General features: G+C 37.7%; 1 protein-coding gene across 4 annotated transcripts in view; it reads left to right on the top strand.

Annotated features, from left to right (window-relative positions):
• Positions 1–24,721, top strand: part of HOMER1 (homer scaffold protein 1) — a 139,038-nt gene that overhangs the window by 100,810 nt on the left and 13,507 nt on the right. For all 4 annotated transcript variants that reach the window (XM_052646365.1, XM_052646364.1, XM_052646363.1 and 1 more), the window contains exons 6-8: positions 8,607–8,763; positions 12,826–12,936; positions 13,547–13,627. In XM_052646365.1, the coding sequence (XP_052502325.1) occupies positions 8,607–8,763; positions 12,826–12,936; positions 13,547–13,627 (349 nt within the window). The remainder of the gene's footprint in view (positions 1–8,606; positions 8,764–12,825; positions 12,937–13,546; positions 13,628–24,721) is intronic.

Below are 24,721 nucleotides of genomic sequence, written 5' to 3'. Positions count from 1 at the left end.
CAACCTGTCCCTGGTACCTCAGTTTCTAGCACCCAGTTAATCTGTTGTTTTTTTGTTTTTTTGTTTTTTTTTGTCCCTCTAGTTTTGCCTAGGGCTTCCCTGGTGGAGCTTCCTGTGTAGCTGGGTCAGTAAAACATCAGCCTGCAATGCAGGAGACCTGGGTTCAATTCCTGGGTTGGGAAGATCCCCTGGAGAAGGAAATGGCAACCCACTCCAGTATTCTTGCCTAGAGAATCACATGGACGGAGGAGCCTGTGGGGTGGCAAGAGTCAGACACAACTGAGCAACTAAACCACCACCATGGGAAACTTATATAGGTGAAATCATACAGTGTTTGTCTTTTTGTGACTGACTGAGTTCATTTAGCATGAGGTCCTCAAGGTTCTTCCATATTGTAGTATGTATAAAAGTTGCCTTACATTTGCAGCCTCAGTATTATTCCCCTGTATGTATGAAGTATATACCACATCTTGTTTATCCATGAGTCAGTGGACTGTTGGGTTGCTTCTGTCTTTTGACTATCGTGAATGATACAGTTATGAACACTGTCGTACAAATACATTTTAGATATTTACCATAATTGGAGTTGCTAGATTATATGGTTATTGTATTCTGAATTTTTTGAGGGGCTGCCATAGTGTTTTCTATAGCAACTTCACCATTCCCACCCATAGTGCAGAAGGGTTCCAATTGCTTCACATTCTCACCAACATTTGTTATTTTCTGCTTTTCTGATAGTAGCCATCCTGATGGGTGTGAGGTGGTATTTCATTGTGAATCTGATTTGCATTTCCCTAATACTAGCAAGGTTGAACATCTTCTTAGTTGTTTACTGGCCATTTGTGTATCTTCTTTGGAGAAATGTTTATTCTAGTCCTTTGTCTGTGTTGTGATCAGCCTACTTGTTTTTTGGTCTTGAATTGTAGGAGTTCTGCATAGATTCTGGATATATGTTTTGCAAATTTATTTTCCAGTTTGTAGGTTGCCTTTTCACTCTCTTGATTGTATCCTTCGATGCACAAAAGTTTTAAATTTTGCCATAGTCCAGCTGTATCTGTCTTTTCTTTTATTGCCCATGATATATCCAAGAAATCATGTACAGTGTTATGAAACTTTTCATATATATTTTTTCTTATGAAGAGTTTTATAGTTTTAGCTCTTACGCTTAGGTCTTTGATCTGTTTTTAGTTATTTTTTGCCTATTATGTGAAGCCCAGAACTAACTTCAGTCTTTTCCATGTGGATATCCAGTTTTCCCAGCACCGTTTGTTGAAGATTGTCGTCTTCCCATTGAATGTCCGTGGCAACCATAGATGTGAAAATCGTTTGATCCCATACGTGAGGGTTTATTTCTGGGCTTTGTTCCTTTGGTCTGTGGGTCTTCCTTTATGTCAGTACTATGTTGTTTTGATTACAGTAGCTTTGTAATAAGTTTGAAATCTGGAAATGGGAGACCTCTAACTTTGTTCTTGATTGTTCAAGATTGTTTTGTCTATTCAGAATTCCTTGAGATGCCCATATGAATTTTAGGATAGATTTTTCTATTTCTCTGAAAAGCACTGTTGGGATTTTGATAGGGATTACATTGAATTTGTAGATCACTTTGTGTTGTATTGACATCTTCACAAGATTAAATCTTCCATCCATCTCCACGGTTATGTCTTTCTGTTTATTTGTGTCTTCAATATCGTTCAGCAACTTATTTTCATTGTACAGGTCTTTCACTTTCTTGGTTAAGTTTATTCCTAGGTAGTTTATTCTATTTAATGCTGTTGTGAATGGAATTGTTTTCTTAATTTCCTTTGCATATTGTTCAATATCTGTAGAATCACAACTAATTTTCGTGTGCCGATCTTTATACCCTGCAGCTTTGCTGAACTCATTTGTTAGTTCTAACAGCTTTTTTTTGTGAAATCTTTGGAATTATCTACATGTAAGATCATGTCATCCACGACAGAGGTAATTTCACTTCTTCCTTTCCAATTTAGACGCCTTTTATCTATTAATTGCCTAATTCCTCTGGCTGGGACTTTCTGTACCGTATTGAATTTTAAGTGGTGAAATAGTAATGCTTCTCTTATTTTCTGATCTTAAAGGAAAAGGCTTCAGTCTTTCACCTCTGAGTCTGATATTAGTTATGTGCTTTACTTATATGGCCTTTTTATGTTAGCAAATTTATTTCTACTCCAAGTTTATTGAGTGCTTTGAATCACAAAAGGGTGTTGAAACTTTTCAGTGCTTTTTGTTTACATCAGCTGAGAGGATCACATGGTTTTCTCCTTCGTTCTTGCTAATGTGGTATCTTATATTGATTTTTGTTGGTTGATCCACTCTTGTATTCCAGAATCTCTTTTCATTTTTTAATCATGTCTTTCAGAGAGAATGTCTCAATTCTTATTCAATTCTCTTTTCTTAGTTTTTTAAAATGGATCATCTTTTTGGTGTTGTATTTAAGCAACCCTTTGCCTACCTGAAGGACACATAGATTTTTCTCCTATGATTTCTTCTAGAAGTTTATATTTTGATTAATTTTTGTATAGAATATGAGATATGAGCCAAGATTCTTTGTTTTTCCTTTTGTGTGTAGTTATCCGGTTGTTTCAGTACTGTTTGTTTAAAAGACTGGTTTTTCTCCTCTGAGTTGCCTTAAACCTTCAATTATAACTATCTTCATTTTAATCATTATCAGATATTTTCCTGTCTTTGTGGAGATCCAAGTTTCGATTTTGTATCATAGTCTTCCATCTGAAGAACTCTCTTTAATATTATAGTATATGTCTGCTGGTAATGAATTCTCTCAGCAGTTGTTTGTCTGAAAAGCTGTTTATTTATTTCACTTTCATGTAGAGAGTTATGTGTGTAAAGTTCTGAGTTGAGAATTATTTTCTTTCAGGAATGTCACCCCTTTGTCTTCTGAATTACTTAGTTTGTGATATAATTGTTACTTTTGTTCCTCTGTGTGTAACATGTTTTTGAGCTTTTTGAATTTGTGATTTACTGTATTTTATTATTTTTTGAAAATTCTTAGCCATTAGCTCTTCAAATATTTCTTCAGCCTTTTATTCTCTTCTCCTGGGATCCTAGTTAGACATTTGTTGAACAGTTTGGTATTGCCCACGTCTTAGATGCCCTGTTTATTTTCATTCATTTTTCTATTTGTGTTTCAGTTTGGCTAATTTCTGTTTGTCTGGATTCAAGTTCAGTGACTTTTATGCATCTGTGTCAGGTTTACTGATGAGCTTGTCAAAAGAATTCTCATCTCTATTATATTCTTTACTTCTAGCATTTCCATTTGACTCTTATAGTTTTGAGGTCTGTTGAAATTCAACATCTGACAATATAGGGTGTCTTCCTTTTCCATTAAAACCTTTAACGTAGCTATTTCATATTCTTTGTTTTTGAAATTTTATTCTTAATTGGAGGATAATAGCTTTACAGTGTTGTCTTGGTTGTTGCCATACATCAACAGGAATCAGCCACAGGTAAACATATGTCCTCTGCTTCCTGAACCTTCCTCCCATCTCGCACCCCATCCCGCCCCCCTGGCCTGTCACAGAGCTCCAGACTGAGCTCCCTGTGTCACACGGCATATTCTCGCTGGCCATCTGGTTTACTTACGGTACTGTGTATGTCTCAGTGCTACTCTCTCAGTTCATCCCACCCTGTCCTTTCCCACTGTGTCCACAAGCCTCTTCTCTATGCCTGCATCTCTACTGCTGCCCTGCAGATAGGTTCACCAGGACCATTTCCCTAGATTCCATATATATGTGTTAATATGTGATATTTACTTTTCTCTTACTGACACGTACTTCACTGTGTATAACAGGCTCTAGATTTATCCACCTGACTAGAACTGAATCAAATTTGTTCCTTTTTATGGCTACGTAATATTCCACTGTGTATATGTACCATAATTTCTTTGTTCATTCATCTGTCAATGGACATTTAGGTTGCTTCCTCTAGCTATTGTAAATAGTGCTGCAATGAACATTGGGGTACATGTGTCTTTTAGAATGTGATTTTCCCAGGACATATGCCCAGTAGTGAGATTGATGGGTCTTATGGTAATTTTATTCCTAGTTTTTTAAGAAATCTCCACACTGTTCTCCATAGTGACTGTATCAGTTGACATTCTCACCACCAGTATTCCTTGTTTTGACAAATTCTACATTGGCGTTGTCTATGGGTATGACCCTGTTGATTGCTTTCTCTCTTGGCAATAGGTTTTCCCCCTTGCTTTTTTGGTGTGTCTTAATAATTTTTTTTTTTTAATTGATTGCCAGAAGCAAGGCATTCAATGAAGATAAATAGTATTTCCTCCTGGAGATGGGCCTGATTCTTCTACTAGCCTGTTTGTATGAAGGTTAAGCTGGTTTACTCAGGGGTTGACCTGGATTTGGAATTTGTTGTTGCTATGGTTATCTCCATGTATCACAGGCTTTAGACATGTCTAGCATTTCTTCGTGCATAGAGTTGGGATCTGATTGCTAGAAGGTTTTCTTACTGTTTCTGCTCCTCCCTCAGCTTTTGGTCCTTTCTGTGTACCTTTGCCTCAGAGGGGGTCTGTCTCTTGACCTCCCCCCAGCAGATGGCTGCTGTCAGCTTGGTGGTAGTGGATAGGTTAAGATTCTCAATTTTCCTCATCCACTCAATCTTGGGCAGGCACTGAATCCCAGGGTATCAGGGTAGGGTTTTCTCAGTGATCCTGTCCCTACAAGTAGCAGATGAATTCAGCCTTGTATTAGTCTTATGCAGGAGTTTCCTGCCCCTTCCCCCAAGATTGGAGAACTCTAATGGTCTCAGACTATTTTTGTCCTTTGCACGGGCTGTCTTGGGGTTTTATTGTCCTACTTTTCTCCTAGCCACCACAGGTCTTCATCTGTGACTGGGAGGGTAACGGTAACAAGATTTTCTCCCCTTCTCCCATGGCTTAAGGCTTTGTTTCCATAGAGGAAAAGGGTCCTGACCATGCTTTGTGGCTTTTCCACAGAGATAGCCTCTTCCTCCACCCAAGGATCCCTGGGACTTCTGTCACTGTGGGGTTCGGGGCCCAGCAGAGTGGCCCAGGGATGCATTCTGGCTCACTAGCCTGGAAGCTCTGCAGACCTCATCCTTCTGCGTTTTTATGAAGGCTCCATTACACAGGCATAATGGATTAAGCCATTGGCCATTGGTGTCGCTGGTCCCTCTTCCCTCCCTAGTAATCTAGGATTGAGACTGAAAGTTCCAGCTCTTTTCATGTGGTTGGTTCCCTTAGCATTCAGTCCCCTCATCTTTAGGGCATCCCCCCAAGTCACCTCATTAACATAAACTCAGCTGTGGCTGAACAGGGCTTATTTATGAATAAATAACAAGATGCATTTCACCTTTATGGCTCCGGATCAGTTTCAGAAACTAAGGACAGAAGACCACATATCATTAAAAAGATACTCCCATTGCTCTTCCTGCTTAGGAAATTCAAAGGGTTTGGGGGAACTATTGAGCTAGGAACCAGAGACAAAACTAAAATATATGTTTATTATGAATCACAATACTTTAGATACATAATGTGTTTAAGCTATACATAGTGTTAGTTTGTTTGCTAGGGGTGCCCTAACAAATACCACAGGCTAACCCCGGGAGTTGGTGATGGACAGGGAGGCCTGGCGTGCTGCAATTCATGGGGTCGCAAAGAGTCGGGCACGACTGAGTGACTGAACTGAACTGAACTGAGGGCGGCTTAAACAGGAGACATTTATTTTCTATAGGCTGGAAGTCTGAGAACAAGTTGTTGACGGCATTGTTTCTTGAGACCTGTCCTTGACTTGCAGGGGGCTGCTTGCAGGTGGCTTCTTCCAGTGTCTTCACATGACCTTCCTCTCTGCGTGTTTGTGTTCTAATCTCCTTTTATAAGGACACCAGTCATATTGGATTAAGGATCACCCTAATTGCCCCATTTAATTTAACTACCTCTTTTCAGACCCTGTCTCCATACTCATATTTTGAGATACTGGGAGTTAGTACTTCAACATATTCATTCACGAGTGGACACAGTTCAGCCCAGAATGCAAAAAATTGAAAAAAAAAAAAAAACAAACCAAAACCAGTGGGAAATGTAGAACTTTCTGTGATGATAAACAGTTCTGTATTTTTGCTTTCCTGTATGGTGGCCACTAGTCTCCTGTGGCTATTGAGTATACGAAATGTACCCAAGGGGACTGAGAAGCTGAATTTTTTACTCTATTTGGTTTTGAGCACTTTACATTTAAGTGGCCACATGCAGCTAGTGACTAACATTTGGACAGTACAAATCTTAACTAATGTCTTCATTTGACATACACAGAACTGAAGATCAAAACAGTTGAGAGCTGATCTGATATCACACAAGTAATGATCGAAATAATTGCAAAGTCGGCTGAGTTTTCACATTCTTAATGGATTTTTCTACCTACAGATTGTAAAATAAAACCTAGAGAAATAAAATGTAAAACACTCCCATTTTTATTCTTTTTCCCTTTATGAAGATAGGATAATCTTAGGTTACAACTGAGAAGTTTTCAACATATGTGTTTTAGAAATATTCAAGATCATTTTCTCTGCTCTTTAATTTTTAAGAGGTTTGATACTTGCATATATCAAGTGTTTAAATTAGTTTAATAAGACTTTTGTTGTCAGATTGTAAAGTCTATTTAAATAAAACTAATGTCTGTAGTGGAAAAATTGGTAGATGGTTTAAAAATCCATATTCAGTTAGGGAAGATGAATCAGTGGATACTTTATCAGAAAATCTGAATCTGAAAAATCATTCCACAAAAGAAGAAATGGGAAGTGCTTTCTCTTTAAAGATAGAAATGGGTTGTTGAATTAATGTGTGTTAGTCGCTCAGTTGTGTCTGGCTGTTTGTGACCCCATGGACTGTAGCCTGCCAGGCTCCTCTGCCCATGGAATTCTCCAGGCAGGAATACTGGAGCAGGTTGCCATTTCCTTCTCCAGGGGATCTTCCCAACCCAGGGTTGAACCCAGGTCTTCTGTATTGCAGACAGATTCTTTACTCTTTGAGCCACCAGGGGAGCCCTGTTCAATCAATAACTTGTTTGATTTTGTCCTTTCATGTTTGATGAAATTTTTTCTGTAAACTTCGGAAAAAATGTTAAGTTTTCATTTAAAACTAATTTTAGTTAGGAGGGGGTTCCAAAGGGAGGGGATATATGTATACCGATCACTGATTCATGCTGAGGTTTGACAGAAAACAACAAAATTCTGTAAGGCAATTATCCTTCAATTAAAAATAAATGAAATTTTAAAAGATGAAAAATAAAACTAATTTTAGAATTACAGAAAAATTGTAAAAACTGCACAAAGAATTTCCATATACCCTCACCCAGCTTACCTTCATGTTAGCATTTTACATAACCATAATATAATTTTCAAAACCAAGAAATTAACATTGATACCATATTTCTAACTAAACTACAGATCTTGATTTTCACCAATGTCCCTTTTATGTTCTAGGAACCCGTCTGGACCCCACATTGTATTTGATTATTTCTTCTAAGTCTCCTCCATTCTGGTTTTCAGACTTACCTTTTCTTGACACTTTCTTTTTTTTAATTTTTATTTTTATATATTTTTTTATTTTATTATAGTTTTTTATTTTTTTAATTTTAAAATCTTTAATTCTTACATGTGTTCCCAAACATGGACCCCCCCCCCACCTCCCTCCCCATAAGTGCGCCAATCAGTTTTTTTGTAGAATGTTCCTCAGTTTGGGTTGATATGTTTTTTCAAAATTGGAATGATGGTTATGCATTTTTGGAAAGAATGACACAGAAATGATCTACTGATATGTATTCTTACTGGTGATGAACTTTAGAAATATTGATGATTGAAACGATGCTTTCTTTTATACTACATGTATTAAGATTACTATAAAATATCAATCCACCAAAACATTTGCTCTGTGATGCAAATAACTTCTCAAAAGCTAAAATTCTGATTAAAGAAAGCTATTATCATTACTAGTTAGTTAATGGGATGAGGTTAGTAGAATTTCACTAATAGGAGTAAGTTGTTCAGTAAGGAGAAAGAGAAACCACCTTTTTTTCTTTGAAATTAGGTAATTCTTTCTTCATTGGAAAGTTAAGAAAGGAATTATTGAGAGGGACCTTCTCACTTAACAGAATTGTGTTTGTAATAGAAAATTGTCTTTGTTGAGATACTTAACTCTGGGTAACTTAACAAGTAGAACATAAAATGAGGAAAAAGTGATTGGTTTAGTTTTGTTCTATAAGTGACACCGGAATTCTATCAGAGTTGTTAGTACCAAGTTCAGTTTATTGCAGCAGATTTTTATATTGGGGGCATTTAAAAACTCTGAATAAGATAAAATAAATCCACTTGATTGATTTACTAAATAAATCAAATCAATTTCAAAATAAATACTTATCTTTATTTATTTGATAGGTTTTATTCACTAGGAGCATTTAAATGAAATATCTGTGTTTTTATTCTTTGTGGGTAGTCTTTGAAACATTTTTTAAGTATAAACCAAATCTTAGGACTGAGTACTGCTGTCTCTTTAAAGTAACAACAATCAGTGTAATGGGTGGAATTTTCTTTTACTTCAGTTCAGCAATCAGCAAACACTGGGAGGCTGAACTGGCCACCCTCAAAGGAAACAACGCCAAACTCACTGCAGCCCTGCTGGAGTCTACTGCCAATGTGAAACAATGGAAGCAGCAACTTGCTGCGTATCAGGAGGAAGCAGAGCGGCTGCACAAGCGGGTAAGTGCAGGGCCGCTGTCCATAAGGACTGACGGCCAGCAGGGTTTCTTACTTCACATGCGGATTCAGCACAGGGGCCTCTTCTGGAGATTTTTGTTGGTTATCAAAACATATGTATGGGTTGTATTATATGTGGGTTTATTGGTTAAGAAAGCAGTTTTCTGCAGTTTCCTGAGAATGAAGGAATTGGGACAGCTTTGGCGTCCAAACACCGAATTTCACATTCCTGTTGTGCCACTTGTTAGCTGTCTGACCTTTGGTGGCTTATTCCTCTCTTTCTGCTCAGTATTCTTATCTGTGAAATAGGAACAATAATATAGACTCTGTACAATTCCTGAGAAAATTGAGATACAGAACTGACATGTAATTACACTGAAGCAATTATAATGCTTTTATTATTTTACTTTATTTCTTAAAGAACGATTTGAAAAATACAGGTAGAAAAGTCTTTATAAAAGTTAAAGATAATAACTTCAATTAGAAATATGGGGCAATAATACAAATATGGGGCAGTAAAAGAAAAATTAGTATCAAGAGACCAAAAATTTCTTATAAAGAATTTTTTAATCCAAAGTATATGCATTCACCCAACAGGAAGCCAATGGCACTAGTTTCTGTTTTTAAAAATGATTTTAAAGAAGTGAACTCCTTGCTAGACATTAGGAAATGGGCTTAGTATCAGAGCAGAATTTGAGGAATATAATAAGACCAGAATGACAGGGGAGGTAATATTGAAGTTAAATAGAGACAGGAGGGAGAGCAAGAACCTGAGTAAATACCTTTCTATCCTAAGTTTAAACTTAATTCATGAGGGGAAGAGGGAAGTTGTTGTTTAATGAGGATAGTATCCCGTCTTGCAAGATGAAAAGCTCTGGAGATCTATTTCACAGCAGTGTGAATATACTTAATGCCACCAAAGTGAAGGTGGAGTCGCTCAGTCCTGTCCAACTCTTTGCGACCCCATGGACTGTAGTCTACCAGGCTCCTCCATCCATGGGATTTTCCAGGAAGAGTACTGGAGTGGGGTGCCATTTCTTTCTCCAGCGGATCTTCCCGACCCAGGGACTGAACCTCTGTCTCCAAATACCACCGACCTGTATGTTTAAAAATGGTTAAGAGGATAAATTTTTACTGTGTTTTTCATTGTGGTTTTTTTTTTTTTTTTTAACCACAATTAAAAAAAAAAACAACTTAGGATAATTGACTTATAATCAAAAGAAACATTCATTGGGGAGCTATCCTTTTTATGTATTCCCTGACCCTGAGAGTTTTTTGCTTTAAGTACTCAATTGAATTTTAAAGAATTTACGAAACAAAGTGTGTTTATTTACTCACATAATGTCCAGTGCTCTTCTTTCCTTCCTATAGATCTGAATTTCCATCAGGTATCATTACTCTTCATTCTGAGTAACCTTCTTTTGGATTTTTTGGTACTTCAAGTGCACTGGCAACCAATTCTCTCAGCTTTTGTATATATGTATGTGTATAGATAAAGAGATTTTTATCTTTACTACAGGTTGTGTTTTCCTATTTCTTCATATGTCTAGTCATTTTTTTAAAATATAAATTTATTTATTTTAATTGGAGATTAATTACTTTACAGTATTGTATTGGTTTTGCCATACATCAACATGAACCCACCGCAGGTATACACGTGTTCCCCATTCTGAACCGCCCCTCACCTCCCTCCCCGTACCATCCCTCTGGGTCGCCTCAGTGCACCAGCCCCGAGCATCATGGTAAATGAGATGATGTCATAGAGCCCGTAGATTCTGTTATCTGCCTCTGAGTATTCAGTGTTCATTTTTGTTTAAGCAAGCAGTGAAATTACTGGTAGCATGTCGCCATCCCTTAGTATCTGATGGGAACTGGTTCTAGTGCCCCACCCCCTGCCCCACCTCACAGGAAGTAAAATCCAGGAATGCTCAAGTTCCTTATGTCGAGTGGCATAACACAGTCATCCCTTTGTATCCATAGGTTCCCCATCCACCATGAGTATAGAGGGCTGGCTGTACTTTGAAGTTTTGAAGGTGTAAACTTCTGCTTTAGCATTTGGTTTATTTCCATTTTGTTCTTAATTCAAGGGGATTTTTTGAGTCCTTGGAAATCTTTATTTCTAAGCCGTAATCCTCCTGGGGTTTCAGTGGGAAGCTTGAAGTGCTTACTAAGAAACTTAATTTGGTGTTGACGCTAACCTCAAAGTGTCTTCTCAGTGGTGAGCACTACCACACCTTAACGCTTTTTCATTCTTCCAGCATTTCTCCCACACACCCGAACCCCTGTGATTCCTACTTTTACACGTTTACTTCAGAAATCAGCCGAAGATTTGAGGGATGTCTGTATGCTTTTTAAGAGGTCTTTTTTTTCATACAGTTCCCTGAATTTCGATTTGCTTCAGTTGTTCTGAGGCATCCCCAACTCCTCAGACTTCTTTGGAAAAGTAAGAGCTCAGATTTTTGCTTGCATTCTAGTCAGGCAGTGTGGCCAAATTGCACAGCGCCTTCAGGCAAAAAGACGTGTAAATATGTGTCTCAGTATGGTGCTTCCTTTCGGTCTTTTGCCCAATTTGGTCACTCACCAGGGCCTTCTAATAGTTGATGTTTACATTTTGCCCATGGTTTTGTTACTGGGTGAAAGTTAATCCAGTAGAAAATACTCCAGCCTTATCAAGACTAGAACTGCTCATGAGGAATGTATTGCCTAATACTCAAAGAAAACTAACATATATTAGACAATAGGGGAAAATTCCCAAGATTTTTGAACAGATGTTCAGTGTTGTGGACCAGAAGACAGGAAATCCTGAGCACTGAGGAGATAGAAATGGCTTTCTACAGAAGGGCATTCTAAGCTCAGTATTGGGGGGTTGGTTAGTTCTGAATGGTTTTCAAAGGTAAGAGAAGACATTCTAGTTAAATCAACAAGATGGGTATTAGCATGGTTTGTTGAACGTTCATACATACTAAGTGTCTTGAGCATTGAGATATTTACATGGTTTGCAGCTAGCTTTTGGGGGACTGAGAGGTTAGATTTGATGCTGTGAGAAAGAGGAGCCGTTGAGAGGCTTTTAGTGGGGCAGTCACACAGTGAAAGATGGGTGTTAGCAGTTTTCAGAAGACATGAAAATAGACAAAGGATATAATTAGGTGCAGTGGCAGGCCATTGGTTTTGCTTCCACCTGTATAACAAGGGTCTGTGCAAGGCTATTAGAGCATGAATAGAAACCAAGAAAATGCTATGAGAGAGTGACAGAATGTGGTGTTGATCCACCATTTGGAAAATGCGAGGGAGAGATTTGCTGTTTCCTTAATAGTCTACAATTTATTGTATGCTAACCAATCAAAATGTATGAGCTCCTGACATGTAGAGGATTTTGATAAGGTGTGTGTTTTTATGTTGACTTCTGTCTGTTTTGACTAATTTTGGATGGCATAGCTTTAGAGACAGTGCCCTTCTCTGTTCTTTAAAAAAATAGCAAGTGCCCATTAAAAGAAGTTAAGTTGCTGTCTGGGCCCTCAGTAAATTTGTACTGGATAGAGAACTTTTCTCCTTTGCTGTAAGAGACCCTACTGATGTGAAGATATTCTAGTATCAAGTGATTTAAGTTGTATTTTAAGCATATCTTTTCTTCCAGATTCCTTTACATTTTAGAAGTGTATTTGAATATTTTCTCACTTCTGCAAGGCCAGTTTTCAGAACCCATATTTAATTTAAAGGCTACAGATGGAGGGCAGATGGCTGGTTTTGAATTTGTTTTCAGAAAACGTTTTTAAATAAGACTTTTATTATAGGGGTTTTCTACTGTCATTAATCACTTAATTTAAGTTTTCCTAACTTTTTCATGACCAAGTCTAGCTATCTTGTTTGGTCTTTTTCCTTAGTCCTAAATTGATATTTTTAAAGGATCAATTCTGCTCATTCTACCCTGTCTTAATATTTCTCCAAGTTGATTTTCATATATTGATTCAAAATTCGTTATACACCTATGAAGGACTTACTGTATGTCTTCAGCAAGAAATCCTGTGAAATTGTCACGATTTGGTTTATGTTCTCATTTGGTTTTAGGTGACTGAGCTTGAATGTGTTAGTAGCCAAGCCAATGCCGTGCATACCCATAAGACAGAATTAAATCAGACAATACAAGAACTGGAGGAGACCCTGAAGGTGAAGGAAGAGGTAACTGGCTACTTCTCACTCATCTGCAATCTCATGAAAATATGTGTACAGTATTGGGGTCTGTCTCTGATTTAAGGGTATTTCATGCAGTGAGGTTGTGGGGTGTTTTTAGGATGAAATTCTTCTGAGTGATGCTAAGCTTGTTCTCATTTTCCCCATCGCTGTGTCTGTTGTTATGAACTATGGTGAGGCAGTCAGACTGAGATACTGCCTTTTCTTCTGTAAGAGAGTTGCATTCATACAATCAACAGAAAACCATTAGAAGTGAAATGAATTTTACAAGCTGTTGCTTTTTCTAGTTTCCAGTCAAAAGATTTAATACCTCAGGAAAGAGTTATATCCACGAAGCTTGAAGCAATCTTAAAATGTTCAGATTGCTGTTTCTAAGCAGTGCTGTACCAAAGCCACCGCGTTGACTTGCTTCAGATTATTCTGTGCTAGACAGCATATCCATTAAGATGAATTGATCCCTTGCATTCGGTATAATGGAAATTTTTTAAACACCCTTTTTCTAAGGACTGGGACAGTAATTTCAGGGAAAAATAAGGCCTTCTCTTTCCTTGATATAGTTACAATAATGTTGTTAAAAATATTTCACTACTTTTTCCAGGAAATAGAAAGATTAAAACAAGAAATTGATAATGCCAGAGAACTACAAGAACAGAGGGACTCTTTGACTCAGAAACTACAGGTGAGCTGTATTAAAATTTGTATTCATTTCTGCATAGAAAGTCATCAGTCTTTCTTTCATATAGTAATGACTTTTTTCCTTCAACTCAGTTTTGAAGGCTTTTAGTCATTTTTCTTTTCTGGAACTTCTGATTCATGCCTGATGGTTGGCTTTTCAAAAAGTACTTGATTCATCTAAGTAGCTTACCATAATAGATGGTCATTTATAAATTCTTTGTCTTTAGTAAAATTATTTTAGAAATGTCTACTTTTAACATAAAAAGTGCTCTGAACTTAAAGAAAATGTCTCAAATGGAGTATATTCAAGTAGTTTAGGAATTCCGTTCATCTTTTTTCACACTGAACTAATATATGGATTACAGCAGTAGTTGTGCCCTAAGGGAAATCAAGGCAGTGTTCCTTTCTTTGCTTTGATTAATTTTACTCACTTTTCTCTGGATAAATAGCATGCTTCCTGACTCTTAATTCACATACATGTATCCTGTGTCACTGGTAGTTGGCCACAGTCAGGGAAGATTTTTTTCAGAATTACAGCCAGACTCTCCTCCTGTCAGCCCAGACGCTTTTCTTATACCTCCTAGCCTCAAGAAGAGTTAGGACCACTTCAAGGTTTGGAGTAGAAACAAATGTAAATATGTATAGAGTGAGGAATTGGGGACGAAAATTGGTAAGTGGGACCTGGAAACCTAGGATTGGAAGGAGTACCTAGATTGTAATAAGAACAACCAATATTTATTGAGTGCTTACTGTGTACCAGACACCACTTCACTTATGCATTTAATCCATGTAACAGTCATATGAGGAAACTAAGGCTTAGATGAGTTAACTTGTTCTACCTGTTTAAATGAGCACAAACTATGACAGTAGAGACATTTCATGAAACAAATAAGTTCTTCATATGAAATATTCCCCTTTTTCTCTCATCACTGACTTTCAGCAGTCTAGGAAAATGAAGTTGCTTGTTTTGACCTACAATATTAAATATTGTTTCTATATTTTAACTGTCTGTGTAGATGAGTGGTTCTTAACTAGGAGTAGTTTTGTGCCCCAGGGACCATACATCTATGTCGGGAGACAGTTTTGATTTTTAGAGCTTAGATGGTGGAATTGATCTCTAGTAGGTTGGGGCTTCCCAGGTGGTAAAGAATCTGCTTATTCAGGAGACACAAAAAAGGTAGGTTCTGTCCCTGGGTCAGGAAGATCCTCTGGAGAAGAAAATAGCAACCCACTCCAGTATTCTTGCCTGGAGAATTCCATGGACAGAGGAGTCTGGCAGGCTGCAGTCCATGGGGTCACAAAGAATTGGACACAACTGAGTATACACACAGGTTGTAGCCAGTGTTGTTACTGCACATTGAATTATCCAGCCCCAAGTTTCAAGAGTGCCAAACTTGAAAAACACTTGGTGTAGAATTAAAATAAGAAACATATGCTCAGGGCTGGAACAAATGGTGGAAATGCAGGCTAGTTTTGTCTTTGGGTTTGGTTTGGCACCCATTGTTTAATTACTTGCTTTGATATAGGTGGTTGCTAAGCATTTACATGGTGGGGCTTCCCTGGTGGCTCATTGGTAAAGAATTCCCCTGCAGTGCAGAAGACTGCCTGCCCCTGCAGGAGACAGAGGTTCGATCTTTGGGTAGGGAAGATCCCTGGAGAACGAAATGGCAATCCACTCCAGTATTCTTGCCTGGGAAACTCCATGGACAGAGGAGCCCGGTGGGCTACAGTCCGTGGGGTCACAAGAGTCGGACACCACTTAGGAACTTCACCACCACCACCACCAAGCACTTGCATACATTAGCTCTAACTCTTACAGTAACAGGTGTGGTATCTCCGTTTTTCAAAGAAAAAGCAGCAGTTCAGAGGTGTTGACAAGTTTAATTAAGGCATTTAGCTAGAAAATAGTGAAGACTGGATTTGTTTCAATTCCAAAATCTCTATTCTGTCTATATTACTACACCATTTCAGCAGGCAGGCATCCAAGCCCTCCCTGACTATTCTTAGGGAAATTGTTTTCCGTTATGTACACATTTATATTGTCTCAGAGAAAGCAAGAAATGATTTATTCATATCTAACTTCTAAATGTGTTTCATCATCAATCGAGCAGTAATTGAATTTTACAGCTGGCACCTAGAATTGTGACTATCAATTCTTACCTGTTTTTTCATTGAATATCAGAAATACTTATCAAGACAGTCTACCTGGAATAGGACAGAGAAGCTTTCAGAAAACCTAAGGGTGAATTCTAAAAGGCCAACCCACCGAAATAACCTGTATGTTTTTTCTAGTTGGAAGAAAGTTTCTCCTTTATGGCCTAGTCCCTTCTACCTAAACATCTACATGTCAAAAGTTCCATCACTCTTGAACCTCCATTCTTAAATTCAGTCCAAAAAATTGGGATCATTAGTTTATGAAATGGTAGAGGAACTTTGAAATTGCAATGCATGGGTTTGAATTGTAGCTATGAATTTGGATAAAAAACATAGTTTGGAAAAATTTTAAGTAGTTTTGATATGATTTTTTTTTAGTTTGCAAGTTGTTTTCTTCTTTAAATATCAATGTAACATATGCTCATTGTAAAAAATTTAGAAAAATGTAACTTAACAGAAAAAAAAAAACATACTCCCATCATCCTAAGGCAAAATGTTGAGAATTTCCTTCCTTCAGTGTTTTTGTGGATAACTTTTCTTTATGTATCTATATGTGAGACATATAGATATCAACTTTTTGTGTTGCTTTCCTAACAATGTAATGTCATAAGCTCCATGTCATATGGCTATATAGTATTCTCCTGCATAGGTGTACCATAATTTTCTTCCAACATTTTTACAGGGATGGTCATTTGTTTTCAACATTAGTTGTAATACTGTTATAATGTATCTTTTTATATAAACCTTGCCTTTCTCATTATTTCTTTGAGATGAACTTTTAAAGAATTGCTTGGTGTCAATGTTTTGAAATTACTTATGCTGAGAAACTAATGTCTGGAACAACAGGATACCCGCTGAATATTAGTCTCCTCTCATTTGTGCTTCTGATAGGGAACAAGGGGAACTTATTATTTTTTTAGTATTGCCTTTTTTTTATTACAAGTTTTAAATATGTTTATTGTCATCTTTTTGTATCTTGAAGGCACGAAGTGCATTTTTACCTTAATAGTATATGGCATATGCTTGCCTGGAGTTCTAAGTCCCCAGATCTTCAAATGGGCTGGTTTCTAATGTAATTAAGACTTGGCTTACATGTTCATTTCACTGATTTCCCTATTTAAGCACTATTCTGCAGGCCTCCCCACCACCCACTGCTCTGTGTGATATTACCCGGTCTTATTTTCCTTGTAGCAATTATCACTGAATGAAGTGATCTCGTTTTTTTTTTAATTTATTTAAAAATTTTTTATTTTGAAGTAATTTCACATGGGAAAGTTGCAAGCATAATGTACCTTTCACCTATATCACCAGATGTTAACATTTTTGCCATATTCGTTTTCATCTTATCATGATGGAATTCTCTCTGTATTCTTTTTTTTTTTCTAAATGGCTGACAATAAGTTCCAAATATGATATCCCTTTACCTCTAAACACTTTAATGTATATTTTCTTTCTCTTACATATAATTTTTAAAGACAATTTAAAATCAAGTATAGTTGATTATTCTGCTTAATGGCAAAGTGAGTCAGGTATACATACACATATACCCACTATTTTTTAGATTCTTTTCCCATATAGGTCATTATAGAGTATTGAGTAGAGTTCCCTATGCTTTACAGTTGTTCAATTGCTCTGCTGCTGCTAAGTCACTTCAGTCGTGTCCAACTCTGTGCGACCCCATAGACGGCAGCCCACCAGGCTCCATTGTCCCTGGGATTCTCCAGGCAAGAACACTGGAGTGGGTTGCCATTTCCTTCTCCAATGCATGAAAGTGAAAAGTGAAAGTGAAGTCGCTCAGTTGTGTCCAACCCTCAGCGACCCCATGGACTGCAGCCTTCCAGGCTCCTCTGTCCATGGGATTTTCCAGGCACGAGTACTGGAGTGGGGTGCCGTTGCCTTCTCCGTTCAGTTGCTCAGTCATGTCCAACTCTCTGTGACCCCATGGACTACAGCACGCCAGGCCTCCCCGTCCGTCACCAGCTCCCAGAGTTTGCTCAAATTCATGTCCATTGAGTCGGTGATGCCATCCAACCATCTCATCCTCCGTCATCCCCTCCTCCTCCTTCCTTCAGTCTTTCCCACCATCAGCGTCTTTTCCCACTAGTGAGTCGACTCTTTGCATCAGCTGGCCAGAATTTTGGAGTTTCAGCTCCAACATCAGTCCTTCCAATGAACATTCAGGGTTGATTTCCTTTAGGATTGACTTGTTTGATCTCCTTGCAGTCCACGGGACCCTCAAGAGTCTTCTTATTAGCTCTCTCTTTTGTATAGGGTAGTGTGTGTCAGTCAGTCCCAATCTCCCAATTTATCTTTTCCCCTTTGGTAACCGTAAGTTTGTTTTCTACATCTGTGACTCTATTTCTGTTTTGAAAATAAGTTCATTTGTACCCTTTTTTTAGAACTCTGGGTATAAGCGATATCATACGACATGTGACTTCACTTAGTATGACAACCTCTTCAATGTGTATTTTCTAAGAATAGAACAGTCTCTTACACAACCATCAAAATCAAGACATTGTCTAAAGACTTTATTCTAATCCTCATAATTGTGCTCTTTATAACAGAACATTAAAAATTGCTTTTCTGGTCCAGGATTCATTCCAGGATCACAAGTTGCATTTAGTTGTCATATCTATTTATTTTGATGTTAAATTGTCCCAGATTTGGCAAGGGGGAACCTTTTTAATCCTGCTTCTGTGTCCTTTGGATGTGACCCTGTCATTTTTTAAAGAACTTCATGTTTTAACTCAACTAGGTATTCTAGGTTCATCTTATATTTCTCAGTTCCAGCCTTGAAATTAGCTATTTCTTCAGAAAAAATTTCCTTTTAGTAAAGTTTGGTGTTTATAAACCAGGTTCTGGGCGTTAAATATACTTTTTGCTACTGAGATGTCATTGTGTCTAGGCCCTCTTAATTATCAGAGCTAGAAATATGCACATATCACATTATGTCCATTATAATAACTATACTGAAAAAAAAAAACCGCCCTGAAACCATATCAATACCTCCCATTGCAGTCCAGTACTATGGAGCTCATTTTAGCCTTCCCCAGTTTCCTGTTTTTAACTCTGTTCCCCAATATTAAGAAACCATAATACATTTACTTGCTTGCTTAAGAAGTGAAGTGAAAGTTGCTCAGTCATGTCTGACTCTTTGTGACCCCATGGACTATACAGTCCATGGAATTCTCCAGGCCAGAATACTGGAGTGGTAGCTGTTCCCTTCTCCAGGGGAATCTTCCCAACTCAGGGATCAAATCCAGGTCTCCACATTGCAGGTGGATTCTTACCAACTGAGCCACCAGGGAAGCCCAAGAATACTGGAGTGGGTAGCCTATCCATTCTCCAGGGCATCTTCCCAACCCAGGAATTGAACCGGGGTCTCCTGCATTGCAGGCAGATTCTCTACCAGCTGAGCTACCAGGGAAGCTCTTTTGCTTAAGAAAGTAGTTTCTAATTCATGCTTCTGTCAAAACAACAAAAGCACAACCCTACTGACTGGATGAGTATTGTTTTTGTTTTTAACTTGTGTTCAAAAGTTAATTAGATTCTTTCACTCTCCCTCTTCAGTTGGTTAGTTATTCATTTAAAGTACATTTATGTTCATCTGTATCTTATTATATTCCATTTTAGTTCTTCCCCATTCTTCTTTGTGTTGTATTTGTATGCATTTACTGAGCATTTGGGGCTTCCCAGGTGGCGCTATGGTAAAGAACCCATCTGCCAAGACAGGAGTTGTAAGGGACGCAGGTTCAATCCCTCGGTTAGGAAGATCCCCTCAAGAAGGAAATACTGGAAACCCACTCCAGTATTCTTGCCTGGAGAATCCCAGGGACAGAGAAGTCTGGCGGGTTACAGTCCATACAGTCACAAAGAGTCAGACACAACTGAAGTGCTTTAGTGTGCAGACACTGAGCATATGAAGCATGGTTCTAAAAGTCAGAACTATTCACAAAGATATCTTTCTAGAAGTGTCATCTTGTCCAATCCAGTCTAGCCCCATTCCCATCTGCCCCTGTGGGTAACCAGTCTCATTATCTGATTTATTCTTTCTGTGTTTCTTTTTACAGAAATGAACAGATAAGTCTGTTCTTTTTATTCCCTCCCCTTTTTTCTTACACAAATGGTAACATACTCTAGTCACTCTTAACTCTTACACACTGTTTTTTTAATAATCTAAGGTATGTCCTGGAAATCACTCTGTCAGTTCATAGAGATCTTGTTCATTCTTTGTTTGGCTGTGTAGTACTTCATTGGTATGTGTGATAGTTTTTCCAAACACACTCCTTTATGTGGATATGTAGGTTGTCTCCAGTGTCCTGAGAGTACTATAGTGCGTAATCTTGTCCATAGGTATTTTGTTATTGTTGGAGGTGTATCTATAGGGTAGATGCTTAGAAGCAAGGTTTCCAAGTGAGAAGGTCATACTGTCACGTTCTTCTCCATAATGGGTGTTGCTAGTTTTCCCTCATATCATCAGCATGTGTGTGGCTGTTTCTCATAGCCTCATCGACAAAATGTGTTCTCAGACTTCTTATCTTTTGGCAATATATGTTAGGTGAGAAACGATAGTTTTAATTGGTGTATCTCATATTCTGAGTGAGATTAAACATCTTTCATAAGCTTAGAGGCCATTTCAGTATCTTTTTGTACCTGTATAGATTGTGTATTCATGTCTTTAGCCCTTTTTGCTATAGAATTTTTATCCTTCGTTGAAAAATTTTCTAGAGTTATTTATATATCTGCAATGATATCTTACAGATATTTTCTCCCAGTTTGCCAGTGTTTTTTGACTTTGCTTAAGATAGTGGTATTGTTTTACGCAGTGTCAAATATATCATTCTTTTCTTGCATTGCCCTGTTGTGGTTGTGTAGTTGCTAAGTCGTGTCCAACATTTTGCAACCCCATGTACCGCAGTACACCAGGCGTCCCTGTCCTTCACCATCTCCTGGAATTTACTCTAATTCAAGGTGGATTTAGAAAAGGCAGAGGAACCAGAGATCAAATTGCCAACATCTTTTGGATCATAGAAAAAGAAAGAATTCCAGAAAAACACTACTGCTTCATTGCCTATGCTAAAGCCTTTGACTGTGTAGATCACAATAGACTGTGGAACGTTCTTAAAGAGATGAGAATACCAGGCCACCTTAAATGCCTCCTGAGAAACCTGTATGCAGGTCAAGAAGCAGCAGTTAGAACCAGACATGGAACAATGGACTGGTTCAAAATGAGGCAAAGAGTACATCAAGACTGTATATTGTCACCCTGCTTATTTAACTTATATGCAAAGTACATCATGGGAAATGCCTGGCTGGATGAAGCACAAGCTGGAATCAAGATTATCAGGAGAAATATCAATAACCTCAGATATGCATATGACACCACCCTTATGGCAGAAAGTGAAGAAGAACTAAACAGTCGCTTAATGAAGGTGAAAAAGGAGAGTGAAAAAGCTAGCTTAAAATTCAACATTCAAAAAATGAAGATCATGGCATCTGGTCCCATCACTTCATAGCAAATAGATGGGGAAACAATGGAAACAGTGACAGACTTTATTTTCTTGAGCTCCAAAATCACTGCAGATGGTGACTGCAGCCATGAAATTAAAAGATATTTGCTCCTTGGAAGAAAAACTGTGACAGACCTAGATAGCACATTAAAAAGCAGAGACATTACTTTGCTGTCAAAGGTCCAACTAGTCAAAGCTATGGTTTTTCCAGTAGTCATGTATGAATGTGAGAATTGGATCATAAAGAAGACTGAGCATCAAAGAATTGATGCTTTTGAACTGTGGTGTTGGAGAAGATTCTTGAGAGTCCCTTGGACTGCAAGGAGATCTAACCAGTCCATCCTAAAGGAAATCAGTCCTGAAAATTCATTAGAAGGACTGATACTGTGAAGCTCCAATACCTGATGCAAAGAGCTGAGTCATTAGAAAAGACCTTGGCTCAATGGACAGAAGTTTGAACAATCTCCGGGAGTTGGTGAAGGACAGGGAAGCCTGGCATGCTGCAGTCCACGGGGTTGCAAAGAGTTGGATCCGCCTGAGCAACTGAACAACAACAACATATCCGTTGAGTGAGTGATGCTGTCCAACCATCTCATCCTCTGTGGAGCAAGTGAACAACAACAACATGTACACTGAGTCAGTGATGCCATCCAACCATCTCATCCTTTGTCGCCCCCTTCTCCTCCTGCCCTCAATATTTCCCAGCATCAGGGTTTTTTCCAGTGAGTCGGCTCTTCACATCAGGTGGCCAAAGTATTGGAGCTTCAGCTTCAGCATCAGTCCTTCCAATGAATATTCAAGGTTGATTTCCTTTAGGATTGACTGGTTTGATCTCCTTGAGTCCAAGAGTCATTTCCAGAACCACAGTTCAAAAGCATCAGTTCTTCGGCACTCAGCCTTCTTTATGGTCCAACCTTCACATCCATACATGACTACTGGAAAAACCATGGCTTTGACTATATGGACCTTTGTGGTCAAAATGATCTCTCTTCTTTTTAATATGCTGTCTAGGTTTGTCATAGGTTTTCTTCCAAGGAGAAAGCGTCTTTTAATTTCATGATTGCAGTTACTGTCTGCAGTGATTTTGGAGTCTAAGAAAATAAAATCTGTCACTTGTTTCCATTGTTTGCCCCTCTATTTCCCATGAAGTGATGGGACCGGATGCCATGATCTTAGTTTTTTGAATTGAGTTTTAAGCCAACTTTTTCAGTCTCCTCTTTCACTTTCATCAAAAGGCTCATTAGTTCCTTTTCACTTTCTGCCATAAAGGTGATGTCATCTACGTATTTGAGGTTTTTGATATTTCTCCCAACAATCTTGATTCCATCTTGTGATTTATCCAGCCTGGCATTTTACATGATGTACTCTGCATATGAGTTAAATAAGCAGAGTGACAATATACAGCCTTGACGTACTCCCTTCCAAATTTTGAACCAGTCCTTTGTTCCATATCCGGTTCTAACTGCTGCTTCTTGACCTGCATACAGGTTTCTCTGGAGGCATGTAAAGTGGTCTGGTATTCTCATCTGTTTAAGAATTTTCCATAGTTTGTTGTGATCCACACAGTCAAAGGCTTTAGCATAGCTAATAAAGCAGATTTTTTTTGTTTGCATTCTCTTGCTTTTCCTATGATCCAACAGATGTTGGCAATTTAATATTTGGTTCCTCTGCCTTTTCTGAATCTAGCCTCTACATCTGGAAGTTCTCATTCATGTACTGTTGAAGTCTAACTTCAAGGATTTTGAGCATTACCTTGCTAGCCTGCAAAATGAGCCAATTGTGCAATAGTTGGCACATTCTTTGGCATTGCCCTTCTTTGGGATTGGAATGAAAATTGACCGCTTCCATTCCTGGAGTGTGAAATCCTGGTTATTGCTCTGACTCTGTTCCACACTCAGCTCATATAGGAATCCATCCATATTTCCCTAAAGGGAACTTATGTGGTTTCAGTTTTTACACTTAGAGCTCTGATTCACTTGGGGTTTGTCCTTTGTGTGTGGTGTGAGATATGAATCTAAGTTTATCCTTTTTCAAATGTCTGTCTTGTTATCTCATTCAGTCAGTTCAGTTCAGTTGCTCAGTCGTGTCCGACTCCTTGCCATTTATTTAAAACTTTATCCTTTTTTCCCAGAGATTTGAGAGATTCAACTTCCATGCGTATCTTGGTCTATATCTGGGCTTTCTGTTCTGTCCTACTAAGTCACTCATATCTATTCATGCATCCTAGTACCACACTGCTTTGCTCGTAGAGGCTTTACAGTATATTTTAATATTGAATAAGGTCAATCAGCCCTCATAGCTTTTCTTTTCCATCATTTTTCTAAATGTATTCTTAACATGTTTTATCCATATGTATTTTAGTATTAACATTAGTACCAATTTTAGTGTCAACAAAAAGCTTAGCTCTGTAAAAAAAAATATCTTTGGTATTTCTTAAAATTTAGAATGCTAGTTTAGCAGAAGTCATATCTTCATGAGGTTTCCATCCTATCCAAGAACAGAGGATGTCTTCTTACTTGTTCATGCCTACTTTTGTGTTTTTTTAGGAACATTTTAAGACTTTCATCCTGTGAATTTGGAGCGTTTCTTGTTTATTTGTAAATATCTTATCTTATACTATTGAAAATCAGGTTTGCTCTACCATTGTATCTTTTGGTTATTGTTTATAACAATGTATATGAAAGTTTTTGAATTCTGTTTGCTAATTTTATTTCCTGCTACCATACTAAATTATTTTATTGTTTGGACTAGTTTTGTCATTTATTTCATTTATTCACTAATGAATAATCTACAAATAGAGATAATTTTACTTCTTTTTTCCTAGTTCTTAGGTCTGTGTTGATTTTTCTTGTTGAGTTACATCTGTTAAAAATACCAGTACAGTGTTAATAGTAGAGATGACAGACTTATCTTATCCTGATTTTAGTGGAAATGTCTCTAATACTTTTCCATCAGTTGAAATGCTGGCTTTACCAGTATCATACTATGAGAGTGGCTTATTCCTATTTTCTTGAGTGTTTCTACCAAGAAAGAGTTAACTTTTGTTAATAGCTTTTTTAGTACCAATGGAGATAATCATACTTTTCCCCCCAGATCTATTAGTATGGTTTATTTTATTAATGAATTTTCTAAAACTGAACCACATTTGCATTCCTAAAATAAATACCACTTAACTGTGGTGTATCATTTTCTTAATGTGTCAGATTTTTGTTCTCTGTTATTTATAGCTTTTATATGGTATTCATTTGTAATATTGGTCTGCAACTTTCCTTTTTCAGGTGTGGGCTGAATTTATACAATTGAGGTGTTAAGGTCATACTAGCTTCATAAGATAATTTGGAAGATTTTCTTTATTTTCTTATGCTCTGGAATAATTTATGTCATATTGGAACTATCTGGTCTTTGAAAGTTTAATAGAACCCCCGTTTGAAACT

This window comes from Budorcas taxicolor, chromosome 10, assembly GCF_023091745.1.
Source record: "Budorcas taxicolor isolate Tak-1 chromosome 10, Takin1.1, whole genome shotgun sequence".
Taxonomy (NCBI): Eukaryota; Metazoa; Chordata; class Mammalia; order Artiodactyla; family Bovidae; genus Budorcas; species Budorcas taxicolor.
The sequence above is the reverse complement of the archived record's forward strand: the minus strand, read 5'-3'. Positions and strand labels throughout refer to the sequence as shown.